The sequence below is a fragment of the Solea solea genome, chromosome 19, assembly GCF_958295425.1.
Source record: "Solea solea chromosome 19, fSolSol10.1, whole genome shotgun sequence".
Classification (NCBI taxonomy): domain Eukaryota; kingdom Metazoa; phylum Chordata; class Actinopteri; order Pleuronectiformes; family Soleidae; genus Solea; species Solea solea.
This window is the reverse complement of record NC_081152.1, coordinates 15,599,892-15,618,449: the sequence shown is the minus strand read 5'-3', so window position 1 is coordinate 15,618,449 and position 18,558 is coordinate 15,599,892. Positions and strand designations below refer to the sequence as shown.

Genomic DNA, 18,558 nt, shown 5'->3' with positions numbered 1-18,558 from the left:
TGCAAAACTGTAAATAGACACTTCCCAGATGTGATTTTAATGTAAGGGAAGGTGACAAACTTTTCCATGTGAGTGAGTGAGTGACAGTTACAAGTAAACCAGTAGTAATACAGCATCTATAGCATGTGTCACTATGGATACACGACAAGACTGAAGAACCAGTGAGACTGTAGGTAGAAAGACAGTGATGGATAGTAGATATAGAAGTATCCCACCTAAGTTAAATATCTGCAGAATAAGTTGTTTACGAATTGGGTTTTTCATAGTGCAGCCATTTGATTTGTTTCAAGATGGTAACACTTAGATAATAGAGGCAGTACTGGGAACAACGATATCAGTGGTGGAACTTTGAGCCTTGAAAGTATTGATGGTGGACAATAAAACTGTAGGATGATTTGAAACCATAAATGGGTGGATTTTCTGTCTTCAGTGCACTGTCCTCTGCAGGATATTGTTCCCGTAATAGAGCTGCATCTATCTATTGACAATACTGCAATTTAGTTGTTTTCACTCCATCTCCATTTTGATTTTAATATAATTTGATCCAGACAATCCAGACACACAAGGTCGATGCACATCGGCATCAAAAAAACACCTTATTTCAGGTTAGCTGCAAGTGTGACAATTGCTTATATACATCCTGTTTAAGGGGAAAACAGAGTTTGTTGACGCAAGGACACTGTTTTTCTCTTACTTGTATAGTAATGATTTTACTGATGTTTGCTCTCACTGCGGCACTTATTTGTGAAACAAACAATTCCTGCTGATTTTGTATACACTTGTTGGTTTTCCAACAACTGTGCCAACACAGTATGCACACGGTGCTCTATTTGCTACCATTTATTTTGTTCAGCTCAGTGTGTGTGGGTTGAAGCCTGCGAGTGTCATGGCAGGATTTAAGGTGTTCTCGCTTGACTGATATGAATATATTTGTAATAACAATAATAATGACCTTTCTTTCTTAAAGGTGATACAGTTCCCCTTTATCAGCATTCATAGTGGCAATGGTATTATTCATGTACCATTTGGCACAGCTTTATCTCGAGAGATTTAAGGATTAATGAGTTTTCTGATCATGGATGATTCTGTAGCAGATATAACTGTAAATTCACTGACAGTGCATAGTGAGTAAGCACCAAAAACAAAGTGATACTGAATGAAAAATGTATATTTTGTTGTTGATGTACACCACATGTTAAATGTTGCAGCTAAAACCTTACACAGGTGCCCGCCGGCAAACGGCAGCCTTTCATCTATCTGTACATGCTAATTCCCAGATGTTGTAAACAAGCAAGGAGGAAAGTGTAACAGATGGTGTCTCGTAAAAACCAGAGCATATTGGCAGTATTTTGTATGAAAAAAATAAAAGAAAAAGAAAAAAGGGTTGGCTGTAAGGTGTGAGGTGTGAGGTGAGTCAGAATAAACCAGCATATAATGACTTGAACAGAGCAATGAATAATCAAATTCAAAGGCACATGGTGATTAATCTAAAAAGAAAGAAGATTGCTGAAATTGCCAGCAATAGCCACACTCTGCAAACCAATATGCCATTATTTAACTGCAGACCCTGCGATACTTTAATTGTGCTCAATTCTGATAGTTTACTTCGGAACTAGTCGAGCAGTCTAACAGTCTTTTATCGACGGGTAAAAACCACACCAACCAGAAACAAATATATGAAGAATAAAAGTACCTCTAATATGCTTTTTCCTTCCTTCTGCAAGAAGTAATTCTTCTTAAACTCGTAATAGGGGTTGAACTGATTCCAGGTCTGAAGAAAGTCAAACCTTCAAGAGACAGAACACACACTGTATTAGATGACTGCAGATGATCATGAAAGAGTTTGTGCAGCATCCGAAGAGAAAAAAAAAATGCTGTTATGAGTTCATTAGCCTGAACCTTGACATAATGAACAGTTTTATTTCTGGCGAGGACACTTTACCGTGGATCATTCTTGGCACGGACACTGGCCTCAAACTTCAGACCGTTCCTTGCGACATACCCGGCCAGCTTGTCGATGACAGGCTGGATATCAGGTGGTGGCGGGATGATGGCTGGTGCTGCTGGTGTGGAAACTTGAGCTTTGTCTTTTGAGCTGTTGATGGAGGATATTTAACATTTTAAGTGTGGCCTCTTCAGTCAATTATTCCATAAAAAATAAAAAAAATCAATTAAAGTGATAAATCCTAATATACTACACCTTAGAAAACAATCAGAGAGATTCGACAAAAAAAAGGCACCTATAATTAATAAGCTTTTATAGTTTCATTATTTTCACTAGGCTAACGTGACAATAATATATTCATTGACACTTAATTAAATCTCTCGACTATAATTACACCATTAACACCTTTTCGATGAGAACACAATAAAATCTTGCCTGGTTTCTGGTGCACTTGCTGGAGCAGCAGAGCTGTTGGCCTGAGAGGGGGCTGAAGCTGGTGGTGCCATGGTGACAGTTTCAGGAGAGGTAAGTGTTGTTCCCACATTAGGCAAAGCCCCAGAAGACGTAGGGGGAGCCGTCGCTGCACTCGAGGGCACGCTGTTGTAGTAGGAGGTTGCATCTATCCCCGGGGGTGGCGGGGCCATGCAGTATGTTCCATCAGGAAGCATGTAGTACCCATAGTACATTGCTGAGGGATGACATGTAAACAAATGGAGGGGGGAAACGTGAATAAAATGGATTGCTATTCATAAATGCTTCCACTGAACCAGATGAAGGACAGAGATTTGTGTTATGTCATATGGGGTACACAGATGAATACACAGCTGTGCCTCTGGGAGATTTTAATAATTTTTTTTATCTTATGTCTCTTGTCATTCTCTCTCTTACACTTGATGACAAGCATCCAACACGGCAGGAAGAAAAATTCTACAACAGCAACCTTGTCAAAAGCACTTAGAGGTACTAAGTTGAGCCCAGTGTATTCCTTTTTTTACACAAACAGGAATACATCATCACATCGCAAGAGGAAACAAATCTTACTCGCACTGAGTTAATGTAGTTGTGTTCAATCGATGCCTTTAGATTTCCTGCTCTTACAAGCACTTTAGTCTGTGTCAATAACAGAAGTGTAGACAAAACGTAAGCCGCTGCATTCGAGTGTGAGCAGCAGGTGTTTATTATAAAGCTCTGACAGACCTTCTGTTTCTCCAAGGCTTGATTCATGTTTGAGCTGCATTGTGTACTGTGGCGTGACAAGCTTGCCTTAATGTTCTGTTTAAATGTTCACCGCAGTAATTCATTTGAATCGCGAAAAAGTCTAAATAAATTAACATTTGTCCAGAAAAAAATAAAATTAAATCATCTTCCCTTGTGAGTGAGGAGAGGAGCAAGCAGTACAGGGACAAGGACAAAATAAATAAATGGTTAGGTGAGTCACTGAGCTGGTTGACTTAATCAGCACATCTAGTCAACGTGACATTTAAAAACTTGACATGTGCCAGAGTTGAAACATAAGTGGAACGAACTGCCAAAAAGAATATTTTTTGGTTTTCAATTCAATGGATAAATGGATGTCAGATCACTTGATATAGCTCATAAATTAACTTTAAAGTTGAAGTTGGCTGATGAGTTAGTTCTTAAGCATACTTGTCTTTCACAGCATCCATTAAGGTCAGGGGCAATGACTACATACGAAAACCCTCGGGGCAGCAATCCAGCACAAAAGAGGAAATGAAGCAACTTATTATGCCAGCGCTACATCATTGGTAGCAGATAAAAAAAGTATTAAAAACAGAAGAGAAGGCTTCCTGAATGCACAAAGCCAAGCACGGCTTCATGGACGGACGTATTAATAGCCTGCTCTGAGCAACAGTGCTTATCGACTGCATTAAATAGCTTACTCATCCACAACCAATTTACTAACATAAACGGCTTCTTTACGTCGGCAGGAAGGATCAGATCAAAGGGCACCCTCCAATGCTGTCTCTCAGATGAATAAATTACAGTAATGGACAAGTAAACTCTCATGGGTCAATAGCGACCAGCAACCAGGGGTTTTATTTAAACTACCGTTTCAGGGGAATATGAACGCATACACGGTAGGGAGCAGCAGTGCAGTGACTAAATGTGAAGCAGGGGTGGATAGGACCTAGAATAATTGGATACCCAGATGACCTTGTATACAGCATATGCACATGAGAATTTTTTTTAATTAAACTGAAGCTTCTTTTTTTTTTTAAATGAATTCTTAAGATGCCATTTTCATCTGAACGCAAACATTTCATCCAGGACTTTCCATCCTTATAATAAATGCTTCATTTATATCATTTATATCACATTAGCATCAATGATGTTAGTCACACTGAGTGATTTTTCATTTTTTAAGTCGCTCATAATAAAACAGATTATCTGTGTCACAATAGCAGCAAACAGGTACATGTGGATCAAATGCTTGTTTAGGTAAGTTATTAAGTTGAGGCACATTTTCTGTCATTATCCAATTAAGAAAAAAATGGGTGCCCTTAGACATGGAAAGCTTTCAAAAGAATTGCTTTACAAATATGATTTTTTATTTTATTTTTTTTTCCAATATGACTTCAACAGAGATGATGGGAGAAAGGTGCATCAGTATTTTCAGTGAAGATAGAAATTATAAATAAATATATTTAAACTACACAAAAGGGTGATATCTGCCTTGTAAGTTTTTTGTCGGGAGCACTTGTTTTGCTTAACACGCCTCTACGATTTGGTGCATCTTTACTGTTCACATTTGTCAAAACAGGTGAGAGTGCAATTTTGCAAAATTGTCTCTCTCTCCATATCTATACGTCTAGAACAGGTCATTAGTTCTGCTAGTTTTCCAGTCTGTTCCAGAACACTAAGCTCAAAATTACTTTACAGAAAGACTTAGGAAATGCTTTCAATTCAAGTGCATACTGTATTGAGCTTTAAGTAGTGGGGGAGATCAACTGAACAACAAGCAGTGGCAGGACGATCAAACCATTTCTGTACTCAGTGGTAGACAAACAAAAAGAAATGTACTGGGCTGACAGAAAAATAAACGGTCAAGATGGGAATGACTGTGTTGACTCTCATGCATGCTCTCGTGCATGCTGGTCAGTGAAGATGCCGACCGGACATGGGATGAAAAATTATCAAAAGATTTAATGGTGTGCTGTTACTCACGGTCCGCTGTGTAGTGCACTTGCGTACTGGATGCAGCCGGATCTGGTACTTCCTCTGGTTTGGTTGGGACTGGTGCAGTTGCAGTACCATTTCTTTCTTGTTGAGCTTTTCGCACGAGGGCGGCCAGCGGATGGTCTGGGTCCATTACTTTAAGAGGCTGCAAAGCAACAAGGCAGGTTTTGTTGTAGGCGACAAAAACAGCTTTACAGTTTTATCTCCACAATAATGATATGCGATAATACCAATAATATCACGATACAATGATTCCGTGATAATCAATATATTAAAGACAATCATAGCGATACATCATTTATTTACAACAAAGAAAACAAAGTGCATAAAGTCTGAATGAGGCATCTCTTAGCGTAGCTTTCTCTGCCATTATACCGCTGTAAATTCCATCTTCTTCGGCCAGGTAACTTCCACCCAACTTTCCCTCATTCATTTGAGCAGCGTGAGACATGAGGTAGTGACGTCCAACAAGTGAAACTGGCAGGGACTGTTTACTTTAGAATGCCTTAATTTGTTATTAAAATATCCAATACATATACCTATACATAAGTCATTGGAGGATAATAGGAGACTAACATGGAAAGGAGAATGGTGAGATGGTTTTCCATTAAAAAGAGCTCATTAAGATGTGCTTTCAATCAAAAAAGGACCTCTTAACACACCTGTAACAACTGTAAACAAGGTATATAATTATTACAGCAGGTATACACAAGCAGCACAAAACTGTGTAACTGTGATTTTGATAAAAGGCGCTGGTTGCCTGGTGATTACAGCTGCAGCGTGCACACACATCCTTATAATGAAATGTGACTTTTTCAAGACATGCCATTTTTAGAGCACAGTGATGCAAAGCAGCAACAGTGTCAGGTAAAAATATAAATCAGGTGGCACATTCTTTCACAATTACCTTAACAAGCTCATCCAGGCGAGAGCACTTCTGAGGAGCAAACAGGCTGGGATGGAGGTAGCTTCCATCCCCATCTTCATCCGAGTCATCGGACTGTGACTCTACAGAAACATTTTACAAAAAAACATCATTAATGTGACCAACTGTAGCCTTGCTCGTGCATTACAGATTCTATATCTACACAGTAGTTACTGTACTTGAGTTACTTGAGTCAAGTAGAGCTATGAACTTATCAACTGCTTCCTACAACTCACCCTGCAACTCTTCTTTCTTGTTGGCCGAGACAAGGTTGTATCGACCTTCCTTCATGGCCCGCAAGATGTGTTTGTAATAAGGGTTGAGGTAATGGTCAAAACGAAGAAAGTCAAACTGGGAGTTACGAGACTGCTTAGCTTTCAGCACAATCTCAAACTGAATGCCCTGCTGACACACAAACTTGGCCGTCCTCTCGATGATGTTATTGGTCTTAATTGTTGCCGGCTACACACAAAAAAGAAAGAAAAAAAGGTCAAGAATTTCAGATATTTTACAGTGACGTTTAAAAGAAACCCAAAAAAATGGAAATATGTCATTGAAATGAGCAGATAACTGCTTGCCGTACATAACAAAATGATAAAATCCACAGTTTATAAATAGCTACTTCCCCGAATAGAATCTTGTTTGTGTCCCAAAAGCATTTGTATGCCAAGGACTCTTATGTTGTGGTGACATTAATTCTAAAGATACACATGGGGTGCAAATCAGTGGAACAAAATATGGTCTATTATTCATTCATTATTGTTCCCCTCATGTGCTTTCCGTGATTAATCCTCCACTGTGACCCCAAGAGTCCAAAGAAGTGCAGCAATCTCCAAAGGAACGCGCATATCTCATTGGGATGAAAGTCGTAATAAATACAAACTTTCGAGACACTGGCCAAAAAGATGCCAGCTTCCAACCCTAACAGGCCATTATTGTAATCTAATCTGCCAAGGACTTCCTGACACACACATAAGGACTCCCGAGTCTGTTTTAAGAACTTAGCCATTAGGGGAAAGTGGCTTTGCAGTACTCATTTTATATTGATGTGATATACACAAAGAAAACCACCTAACTAAGTTATAACGTGTAACATTTTTCACAGCTATTTGATTACTGTTTACAGTACAGACAAATGCCATAACAATGATCTTAACTGAATTAAAAATGATATCATGACCCAGCTAGATTCTGGATAAAGACCTTCAAAAGTCATTTTCCTGCTTTAACAAAAGAAAAAATTGAATTAAATAAAAGCAAAATTCAACTAAAAAAACGGAAATCTATAAAATGAAAGGGGATATAGTGAGTAGAGAGTGCTGTAATATGCCTATCATGTTCTACAGGCTTTGTATGCCACAAGGTTTTTTTTGACTGTTTCACACACAGCATGGCATATACTGAATATTCACACACACACCACATAAAAGCTAGTCTTTCAACTCATGATTAAAAATTGCCAGCTGAAGGGAGGGAGGGTGGTGGTGGTGGTGGTGGTTTAGGGTTCTGTTTGTGGACTGGCTTGATCCTGAGGGAAGACCATCACTAACACAGAACAAAGCAACAGCAATGCATTTTTAATATTTCAATCTACGACTACTTGCTTGTTGTCATCAGATGTTCAGCCAGTGTAAAGCATTGCCTTTCACACACAACAAACGTGTGCTTCTTTTTAATTCAGAGGTGGGCTAACGTTATCAAAAAGAAATTCACCTTACGGAAATAAAGAGAACATATCGTAGATGGTGAAATGGTGCAACAGTAATGCACCGTTCTGTATTAATCATGAGAAAATGTAGCAGCGTGTGCCCTACCACTGCCGCCCTCAGAGAAAAAAAGAATCGTCAAAATCATCATATTTAATAAGGTTGTATAAGTCCTCTACAACAGAAAACTAAATACCTGTGTACTGTTGGTCAGACAAAACAATCACCTGTATCAATACAAATATCACACTTTCTAACCAGCTGCACTTGATCAGTGAAACTGGTTTCAAAATCCATTTCCTCATTATGAAGATTAACATAAAACCCAAAGAAGAGAAGGTGTTTAACTGCACATGGAGGTATCTGTTGTCAACCAACTGTACTGCATGGATGAAAAGACTTTAAATACTCACCAGTTCCACATCAGGGGGGATAGCCAGCCCTGCAGGAGCAACAAATGGTTCCTCATTCTCCTCAGGCTCTGCCTCCTCTATGAATTTGATCAGACATTGGGACAAAAAAAAAAGAAAAAGGATGTAATAAACTGTCTTTTAGCCATTTGAAACATAAAAAGTTAACAAACCCTGCTGGATAAACACCCAGCTGAGCAGTGACTAATTTTTAATTCATAAATAATTTGAAATGAGGGAGAAAAAAACACCCACAAATGCTAATTATTTCCCCCCATAAATACATCACAGTGAGTGAATGCTACATTATTCTCAATCCACACTGTGGAAAAGCAAATTAAAATGTATTAATCAATGTTAATATTGTACTATAGGAACTTTGCGCAGTAATGGCGGGGCAGAGACCTCAATTAAAAACCCAGTGTCTATGGAGGGAAAAAGAACATTTTTTACATTTCTCCACTTCTTAGTTTACACTCTGACACGTTAAGTTAAACTTCAAATACGTGTCATACATTCACAATTTCTAAGACATGCTCTTAATGCTTACAGTTATTTATTAGCATTAGTGCCAACGCAGGCTAATTTAAAGCATTATATGATGTAAACCCAGGTGTCAACCCGTTATGGCGACAACCTTCACGATTGTTTGCGAAGGTCAACCAATAGTTCAGGTGCCTTGCTTTATGCTCTATTTATATATATTCAAAATTAACCCCATGTGCTATTGAAAAACACCTGAAACTAGAAATTGAGTCCATTAAACTCCTCAGGGTTTTTTTTTTAATGACAATATAAATTAAGTGGGAAATCAGTTCATTTTCTCATCGTCTTAATTTTCCATCGACTACGTAACAGTGACAGCCAATAGATTGGTATTGTGATAGTTTGCTCCCGTGTGCATTGTTCTGGGGTATTTGTGATAATGTCAAAGCCTAGAGGACAGGAGGGACAGGGCAAGATAAAGGCAGACGATTCGCTGTGGTGACCCCTAAAGGGTGAAGCCGAAAGAAGAAGAAGGAGATAATGTCAAAGCCTTCAAAGTAGGGACAGTAAAGACCCTAAACTTTAGCAGGGATTCAGTTGAAATTGGCTAAAAATGTTACTCACTCACTTTTGGCATTTGAAAGGTTTGACAAATATATACATGGCTCAGTTCTACAATGTACCTAGAAACAATGTCTACATCAAATCTTTAAATATTATATTATTATATTTAACGGTGTTCTGGTATGAAGTACAATTTCAAACATAGCTGACAGGTTCAATGTGTGCCCCCCTACAGACAGAAATTCCACTCGAGTAACCCACTGGAGCGTGTGTATCTGCAGATGGTTGCATGGATTAGTTTAAAAGGGAAGAAATGGATTAGACACAGAAGACTGCAGCAGTAAAAAAAAAGTCAAAGACCAGCACAAGCAGTGTGTCAAAGACAGAAGGGGGTATGTCAAGGACTTCCGATTTAAGGGTTACCCTAAATTTACCTAACAATGACTTACAGTGCTGCTGAAACGTGACTGAATAGATTTTTTTTTTGCCTCAAAGAGGACAGAATAATGTGAGGAAAAAAATGCCAGGAAATAAAAGAGAGGAAGATTCCATTCCATTCACTCAATTTAAATTGTGAATAAAACGACATGTTTTGTTTTCAGTGAAGCCAGAATTTTAATCCCCGATGACAAAACATGGTCACTTTATGACTTAATACATTAAAATTCCTTACAAATGGTGCTATGTGTTTTGTCATGCTGTATTTTCATTAATATCCAATGTACTGACAAAAACATGTACGAGACTCAGTAAAGTACTCTGCACAGTTTGTAAAGAGCTGTGAATGCTCACCAAGTTCCCGGTTAGCTTCCTCCTCCTCCGTAGGCTGAGACGGGTCATAGTAGTCTGCACAGTATTTGTAGCCTACTGCAGTGTAGGAGCCTTCATCGGCCAGAGCTTCACTCAGACGTTTGTACTCCTCCTCTGTGCAAAACAAGAAAACACAACAGAACAATTAAACAGTGTTGAGGATCATTTTTGCAGTAGTGGATAAGTTACAGCAGTTCATCAAAGTACAATATATAAAGGAAGAAATTTAATAAACCAACTATGTATGGCCACAAATTGGCACTCAGTGCTCGATTACATTCTATAATCACTTGTATTACTTCCACTTATTAATAGAACAGACATAAACAGAACTTGCCGGATGCAAATATACATAGTGACTTGGCATCAGACACCACCAATATTCCATTGAAATTCATAGCAAACTGCAGTGTATATTTATTAAAGAGGCAAGGACAAAATTTCCACTGTAACTCTCAATATTCCTAATGCTCCCCTGCTGTGCCTTCATTGGACAGATGGGTAATAGCTTCAGTGAATGGGGTCAGGCCCTAAAATTCAAGGGCAAACCGGGGTGGGGGATGAACCCTCTGCAGTGTGTGTATGACACATCATTAGCTGGCTCATTCTGTGCTGTCAGTTTGGGCACAAGTCACCATATTTCACTTAAAATGCTGGCAATTAATTCAATTAAAGCCATTAAGTCTGTCTCTCTGAAGGGTGCTTTGTCATCAAAACAGCCCGTTTCATTACAGAGTAAAATGACTGAGATGCAGCTACACTATATGAGTCAATGCCAGTCCTTTTCACAACGGTCGGAGGCTGAAAATTAGCAGGTGTCTCTCTGGAAAATCCGATTTTGTGATGAAGCCAAGCTTTAAGTGCAGTGACTGCTAAAGTTGCAGCTTTGCTATTTGTACTGGTGCACTTCGGATAGTAGTCCATGTATTAAAACAGGATGCACATCTTATATTAAAAACTATATGAACAATAATTCAAACACTGACAGCCTGAGAACATTGTGACATTAAAACAGCAAGACAAAGGCTGAAATTATGACTTGAGGAATTAACCTAATTAGTTTAATGAGACATCAGTAATAAAGGTAATAAACTCAACAATGTCAGAGGTTTGAGAGGAGTTCAATTTGACAGCAGATTCGTTAAGGAGCATTACTGGTGGTCTGTATGTTTAGTCATGGCTTGCCCTGAAACCCTGGCTACCACAAAGTGTAACTTGGATAATTCAAATAATTAGTGTAATGAAACCTCAGTAATAAAGACAGTGATAAACTTCATGAAATAAACATTGGAAGGATTCCATTTTGAAAGCAGCAATGCGTCTATACCATGCTGACAGCCCTGCAACCTGTAACAATTGTAAGGGAGAGCTGCATTAAAGGACCAGTACGACATTAAATAATGAGGTTTTTCATCCAACAAATACTTTATGTACTCATGAGTGGATAAGGGCTTTACTGATACCCATCCAAGACGAACCAATTCTTTTTGTTGACTACAAGTCATTTAGGACATTTGTTTTATATGAAATTGATTGAAGAGCTGTTACGATTTCAGTTTACATAAGTACAAAAGCTTTAGTTCAACATCAATCTGCATGACCCATTATGGGCAAATTCACATAAAGATGTCCCATATGAATTAATTTTGAATATTTTCATTGCTAAGAGTGAGAACTGACACCCTGCCCACCTTGTCTGGCCTCTTCTTCCAACAGGTCCGAGCGCAGAGCAAGGTACCTCTCCTCGTCGCACAGAGCCTCAATCCTGGCCTCTTCTTCCGACAGCTGGTAGGATGTATTCCATGATCCGCTGTCATACTCTGAAAGGTCATGTAAGTGACCCCGCCCATCATATCTGTTGAATGATAAAAAGGATTAGAGAGAAGGGAATTTGACAAAGCTTCTTATTAGACACAACAAGGACCTACTTACCAAATGAAAGGGAACCTACAACCCAAAATGTAAAACAATTAAAAGTTCTACCTCTAGTCTAGTCACGAGGGAATATATTTCTAAAGCTAAAAGTTGTGAGAATTTCTCAAAATACTGAAAAAACAATATAACCCTAAATAAGTCACTGGGCTTACTTGTCAAACGTCCTCTTAAATACCTAGCAAACTCTCTCTTGTTCTTATAAACCAACAAACCTTGAAAGAAAAACAAACAAAGCAACTCACTTCTTACCTTACAGGGTTCAAATGACCCCACCTGTACACTGATCATTACTTCTACATCTGCAAAGATAGTTACATTCACACAAACCCGAGCACATAAATACCTATCCGCAAGAACCCAAATGGACGACATTTTCCAAGGTTCATCCCTCTACGCCACATCCCAGTTGCAGTTTCTTCATGAAGACAAAGAAATGGGGAGCTGTGGTGGGCATTCGGGGTTTGGCAGGACCCCTTAGCCTACCTTGCTGGGGAAAACTGGGTTATGTGATAAAGACAAACATACAAAAGCTGTACAGATTTAACACAAGGTAGGTCACTGCAGATCAGGGTGATTCAAAAAGGATAAATGTCCTTTTTTTTAAGTGTGTGTCATTTGGTACATACAAGCTGTGTGGGTATTGGCAATAAAAGATCACTCAATCACCAACAGCAATACTTTGCAGAAAGGCTGAAAACACCTTTAAGGTTTTAATAGACCAGATTGAATTTGACATCAACATGGTGATGGGGTGACATTACTATATTATGAATCACTGTGACCAAAGTAACTTTCGTCGTGGTTAGAATTTCCTCTGGACGTCACACAGCATTACAACATCCCAGGTCATTCATAAATAATACGTCACAATCAGGTTTTACAGCCATATTTTCAACCACAAAGTGAGCATGGAGTAAAAACTTCCAGAGGAAATTCTGCAAACATGCAAAGATGCAAAGCCACCTCAAAGCTAACTATTGACCATAATTTGTCACATACATTCAGATACCAGTTTAAATGGCCTCCATCACAAAATAATGCATTTTAATACAGCAGGTTAAACCCCTGATTTTCAGCATGTGTGGCAAATTGTTACGCTGCATTGGTTTGTAAATACGATGATTAGCATCGTGGCTACTGTTAGCTAGGACTGGCGCGGATTTGCATGTTCGCATGTTACACTAGAAACTTCAAATACCATTTGTTATCATTTCAGAACGTCCAAAGACAAACTGGAAGACATAGATTAAACATTTGTCGACAGTTGCAGGTATTCCCAAGCTTCTGCAAGACAAACTCCAAAGTGGTCCCTTGCATTTTTGAAAGGGGCTAACGGATAGCATAGATGGTTAACATAATGCTTCGGTCTAAGTTAGTTCAACCGACCTATCGATCATGATGCTCTTGTCCCCCATCCATGGAATGAGGTGTTTTCCATGTTCGTGGTAAAGAGCCCTTTCGTCGTCTCGGAACACTTTGCAGGCATAGCCGAACACCAAGAGGTCGGCGTATTTATCACTGTCACTCAGCTCCTTCTTCACAGGCTTCTTTTTCTTTGGCGCTCCGCGACGATACATCTTCAGGATATTCGCGTCACCAGGTTATCTTAAAACATCTAACGTTTATGTTGGTACAGGCCCGGTTCTGAAAGCCCAAACTGCTCGCAGAAGGTCCAAACGTTGCAATAATCCGTTATGTTGTCCTCAAACACAACATTCTACGTGCAACCCGCCGCCATGTTGGAGAGTAGGTAAATGCTGTTGTGTTTTCCGGTGCGCATTTTCGACAGATTTTCTTTCCCACCACAAAGTGTAAATTGTATTTAAAATTATATATACATTGTATTTAACACTATAGTGTAATTTTGGTTGAATTTATTTGAACAAAGTGTAAAAGTAGAAAATAAGAATTATAGTTTGGCCAAGCGTTGATTGTGTGGAATGTGCTGGTGGGGAATTGACCCTACTTGACGTTATGCTGTTACTGTAGCATGAAAGGTGAGTAGGCTGTAACATTTAGGACAGTTTAATGGCAGAAACTGAATATAATATCCATAAGCATGCTCATATAAGTTACTTTTTTGTTTTCAAACAACTTTGGTGTATTATTCACATGTATTTTTACTCACTTTGGGGGCAGCTCATCATACTGTATAAAGTCCCCTACAGATACAGATCTTTAGTAGATAATTGATAAACATGTACAAATGTCTACGACATAGTTTATTTGTGGTAATGAAGGGACAATATTAGGCGAGTTGATGGTTAAAGAAAGTGATAAGATTAATTCAGATTATGAATATGTGTTCGACTTTTTCTGGTTCTTTTTCATTGCATGCAAGCCAGGCTTTTCTTTTGTAATCATTTAATTACACAGCCTTTGTTCTAAGCTGCGGTATATAACCAAATTAAAAGATTTTAAAGAAAGAAGTCTGCTAGGAGGATTTTTCAGCTTTTTACATGTGAATATTTTCTGATTTCTTTGCTCCACATAACAAAGAAATCATTAAAAGTAAATAACTTGGGTTTGTGGACAAAATAAGACATTTGAGAATATCATCATTTGAGTGTGAGAGTGGACAGTTTTTTTTGTCTCTATATGTGGCCCCAGGGTGGACCCTGTCTTTCATCCTATGTCAGCTGGGATTGGCACCTGCAACCCTCACATGGAGGAAAAAGTGGTAGAAGATGCATGGATGAATGGTTAGTCATGCAAAAAGTTTATCATGGGCAACCGATTCAAATGTAAAGTGAAAGTGGAATTCAGCAGTATCTCTACACATACAACACTTATTATTCAGGGACAATTTAATCAGGCAAACATATTTACAGTAACATCCAAGCTGTTTTCATTAGATCAGATATGCATGCTATGAATATTGAATGGACGTCAGATATTTATGGCACATTAAATGGCAATACAATGGATTGCGAAACTATATCATTAAATGGGACTCTGTAAGAAGCGGTGTTTTCATGCCAGGTACGAATAATGAAGTAGCCTGTCTGAAAATGTTTTTGAGATAATAAAGAGCACTCTTTTATCTATTGTTTTTGGAGGAGATTATTTAAGCATATTGGAGGAAAAAAGACATGAGTGGGTGATGAAGCAGTGAAGAAAAGGTAATCAGTGTCGACAAGCACTTTCTCTGACTGAACAGCAAGATTTGAAGGTGATAAGGACTGAAAATGCAGACCCAATGTTTTGGATGAAAGCAGCCACAATTATACTCACAAATACTGTCAAAACTCAAGAACAGATAAGAGCATCGAGATGATTGTATTTCAGTAAATAATTGAGTCCCATTTCCAGGTTTATATGTTTATATGTATATGTACATTCTTTCAGTCTTACCAGTTGTGCTTCTCTTCACCTCTGTACCACTATTCTCTTAAATTTGGATCACAGATGGTGGAATAGAACCAGAGAAGAGTTGTGCAGGCCAGGCTCTCATATGATTTTCATGCAATTACTGATTAATTATGCATTTTTCCTCCTTTAATTGTTATTAAAAGATTTTTCTCTGCAATGTTCACCTCATACTATCACATATTTATACAATACGTATGCAGACTCAGTCCTGCTTAATTTAGTTTTAATTTCTCTTGTGCAATAAAGCTTAGCTTGTACTTTGAACACGAAGCGTGTTAAAGCGGAGCGCCCATTTAATTGTTGTAATGCTTCAAAAAGCACACCAGGACACTCACTCTAAAGAATTATGTACTTTCCTTGTCAAGGTCACCAACCGACATCTCATTTTCAGTGTCAGAGTGTGTATGAATCATAAGAGGGGAAGCAGTTTAGTATATTTCCCATGCTCGGCGTGGCACTTCAGACACAGAGTGATAATATATTTGACATCTTCAGCCAAATTATGAGCACCATGCCAGTTAAAAAACATTCTGTTTAGATGCACACATTTCTAATGAGACTTTATTTTCTGTTTGTTCACACACAGTGACAGTACAGGTTCCAAGTCATTTTTAGCACAAGCCTCACACCAGTTAACCAGTAAAATAAAAAATAAAGAGAGGTAAGAAAGAGATTAAGTAAAATGGAACAAAGTAAAGCTGTAAAACCTGTACACATAATAAAATGACATAAAATACAATTAAAAAAGTACCCTGATTGAAATCATATGACTCAAAATCATGTTTAGACATTATTCAAGGTTTTTGCTCTGCTTGAGAGGTTTATGTTGCATAGTTTTGCTTTTCAAGTGATTATACTGTACTGTCAGGACAATGGACACCTATTATTATTTTTACTGTATAAGTGAACTTCACCACACTTTTTTGACTAGAAAAATCTTTAAATATGAAAAATGCTCTAGCTATTGTAAAATTATCAGTCTGAACAAACACTGGATGTGGACTCAAAAGCACAACTTAACAACAGTCTCAGCCTTCAGGGAAAAAAACCACCTTTTACTGGGTCTCTAACATACCAGGTTTCCAAAAACACAAGGCAACAAAAGACACAAAACTGCAAAAGAGGTCAGAAGGCTACTAGTAACTAATCTTTAGGTACGGGTAAGGACCTAACTGGTCGGCAGACAAGAAGATCTGGCAGCATACACACTCAGGCTAAATACACAGGTGGAGGGATAACGATAAACAGGTGAAACACATCAGCTAATCACAGAGGAGGGAAACTTTACAGGAAGCAGATGGCAATGGTAATCATTTCAAAATAAAACAGGAAACAGAACACAAGACTACTCAGGATGTTACAAAAATGTCCTTATATCATAGGTCAAGAATTGAACATTGACTGCAGCCATTTCATACCAATACCACTTTATACTACTGTATATATACTGCATTTATGACTTTTTTAAAGGCCGATGTTAGGATATAGACTTTGTGAGTACAGTACATACAATGTGTATTTGTGTTTGATGTCTTTATGGTGCAAACAAACACCATGTTAATTTATTCATCACAAAAAATGAATGAGAATGAGAAATGAGAGCAATCTTTAAGCCTAATGAAACACAGCGCTGACTACAGTGAAACAAAAAGGGGTTCAGAAGAACGGCTTTGTAGCCCGTTGCCTCAAAGCTGCTCTCTCCCCCTTTTATTATTTACAAACCCTGGATGTGTTTTATTAAAAAAATAAAAATAAATAGTCTCCAAAGATTCAAAGTCGAACACACTCATGAAAGAAGAGCGTGTACCAAGTGGGTCAGAGATGAAATAGCTGTAACGACACCATCTTATATTAAGTGTAAGGAGAGTGTTGTGTTGTGCTTTTTCCTGTTGTTGCACATTCATTTTGGGGGTTTATTTGTTCAATGCAACCATGCAGTACTAAACAGAGAGGGTTAGGGTTTTGCAACAAATACAACAACATACATATATATATATATATATATATATATATATATATATATATATATATATATATATATATATACATTAAATGCACTGTAGCCATCAGAAAGAGTCTGATTCTCAATGTAAATAGTCACCAGAGAAGTTGAGATGTTAACATGCACAGGGATAAAGAAATCAAATATGCAGGACATTAGTGTGCTGCACTACAGGCTGCCGCTAAATAAAACATGAAAGTCATGAAATGAGTGGGGAAAATGTTCACAGAAAATATGCAAGCGAAAGCATAAACAGACTTAACGAAGATTAATCACTGTGGTGTAATAAAAAATAAGCCAAAATTAAAGATGTGCATGAAGCTACACGACAACAAACTGTCTGATGACGGCGAGGAATGACTGATTTATCGTGCTGTCGGCGCTGACTGCTAATTAACAATCTCTTTTAATGATGTCTTCATAAATTATGTGTCCAGCGCAGTAAAACGTCCTGGGATGGAGAGAGCAGACCAATGACTATGTTCTGCTACTAAGTCTTTAAAAAAAAAAAAAAAAGACAAAAAAAACCAAAACACCGATCATTATTAATAGTATACTTTGTTTATGGTAGTTTATGACAGTTGGGAGGAGCAGTGAATGGTAAAAGGCCATAAGAGAAAAGTGACAGACATCACAAATTGTGATAACAGGTGGTTTAATGGCACAACTCATTAGCTTTACTTGTTGTTGGTTCATTCATAATTCATTTGGACATTAAAAAGAATGACAGTGGGTCATTGTTGGCACATAAAAAAAAGGTTTCGAGTCATTCACTCTTTTTATTACTTGTAATTCATGGGAACATTTCAGCCGGTCAAAGCCTCAATGACGAGGATTTGAAAGGTTGAAAACGGTCAATAAAAAGGGTTGCTCTATTATTATTCTTCACTAAAGAGTGAAAGAGGGTCAAGAAGACAGTATTCTTCCTCCTACTTATTCTTATTTTCTCATAAAGAGCTTTTGCATGAAATAAAAGAAGCGTTAACGTCTTTTGAGTAACATTTAAAGGCTCAATCAGCTCTCACAATCAGGACATGAAGAAAAAACTTTGAAAGCTCCAAATCGTTGCTTTGATGTTTGATGTTGATGCGAATATTTCTCTGTGAGGATTAAACTGTCACGTTAGATAGATTTGTTTCTGTGAGAATAACATAAATCTTTCACTTCCCTTTTTTCTCAAGCGACTATACACAGCAGCATGGATG

At 38.0% G+C, this 18,558-nt stretch overlaps 1 protein-coding gene across 3 annotated transcripts in view; it reads right to left on the bottom strand.

Annotated features, from left to right (window-relative positions):
• The window catches only part of sfswap (splicing factor SWAP), a 36,971-nt gene extending 23,242 nt beyond the window's left edge, over positions 1-13,729 (bottom strand). For 2 of the 3 annotated variants that reach the window (XM_058617336.1, XM_058617337.1), the window contains exons 1-10: positions 13,366-13,729; positions 11,736-11,899; positions 10,027-10,158; positions 8,188-8,264; positions 6,305-6,530; positions 6,051-6,151; positions 5,132-5,288; positions 2,381-2,633; positions 1,943-2,095; positions 1,694-1,787 (exon numbers count right to left, since the gene is read on the bottom strand). In XM_058617336.1, the coding sequence (XP_058473319.1) occupies positions 1,694-1,787; positions 1,943-2,095; positions 2,381-2,633; positions 5,132-5,288; positions 6,051-6,151; positions 6,305-6,530; positions 8,188-8,264; positions 10,027-10,158; positions 11,736-11,899; positions 13,366-13,556 (1,548 nt within the window). In that variant the 5' untranslated portion in view covers positions 13,557-13,729. Of the gene's footprint in view, positions 1-1,693; positions 1,788-1,942; positions 2,096-2,380; positions 2,634-5,131; positions 5,289-6,050; positions 6,152-6,304; positions 6,531-8,187; positions 8,265-10,026; positions 10,159-11,735; positions 11,900-12,322 lie in introns of all 3 variants that reach the window. The other variant, XM_058617338.1, reaches the window with a different exon arrangement.
• Positions 13,730-18,558: the final 4,829 nt, after the last annotated feature.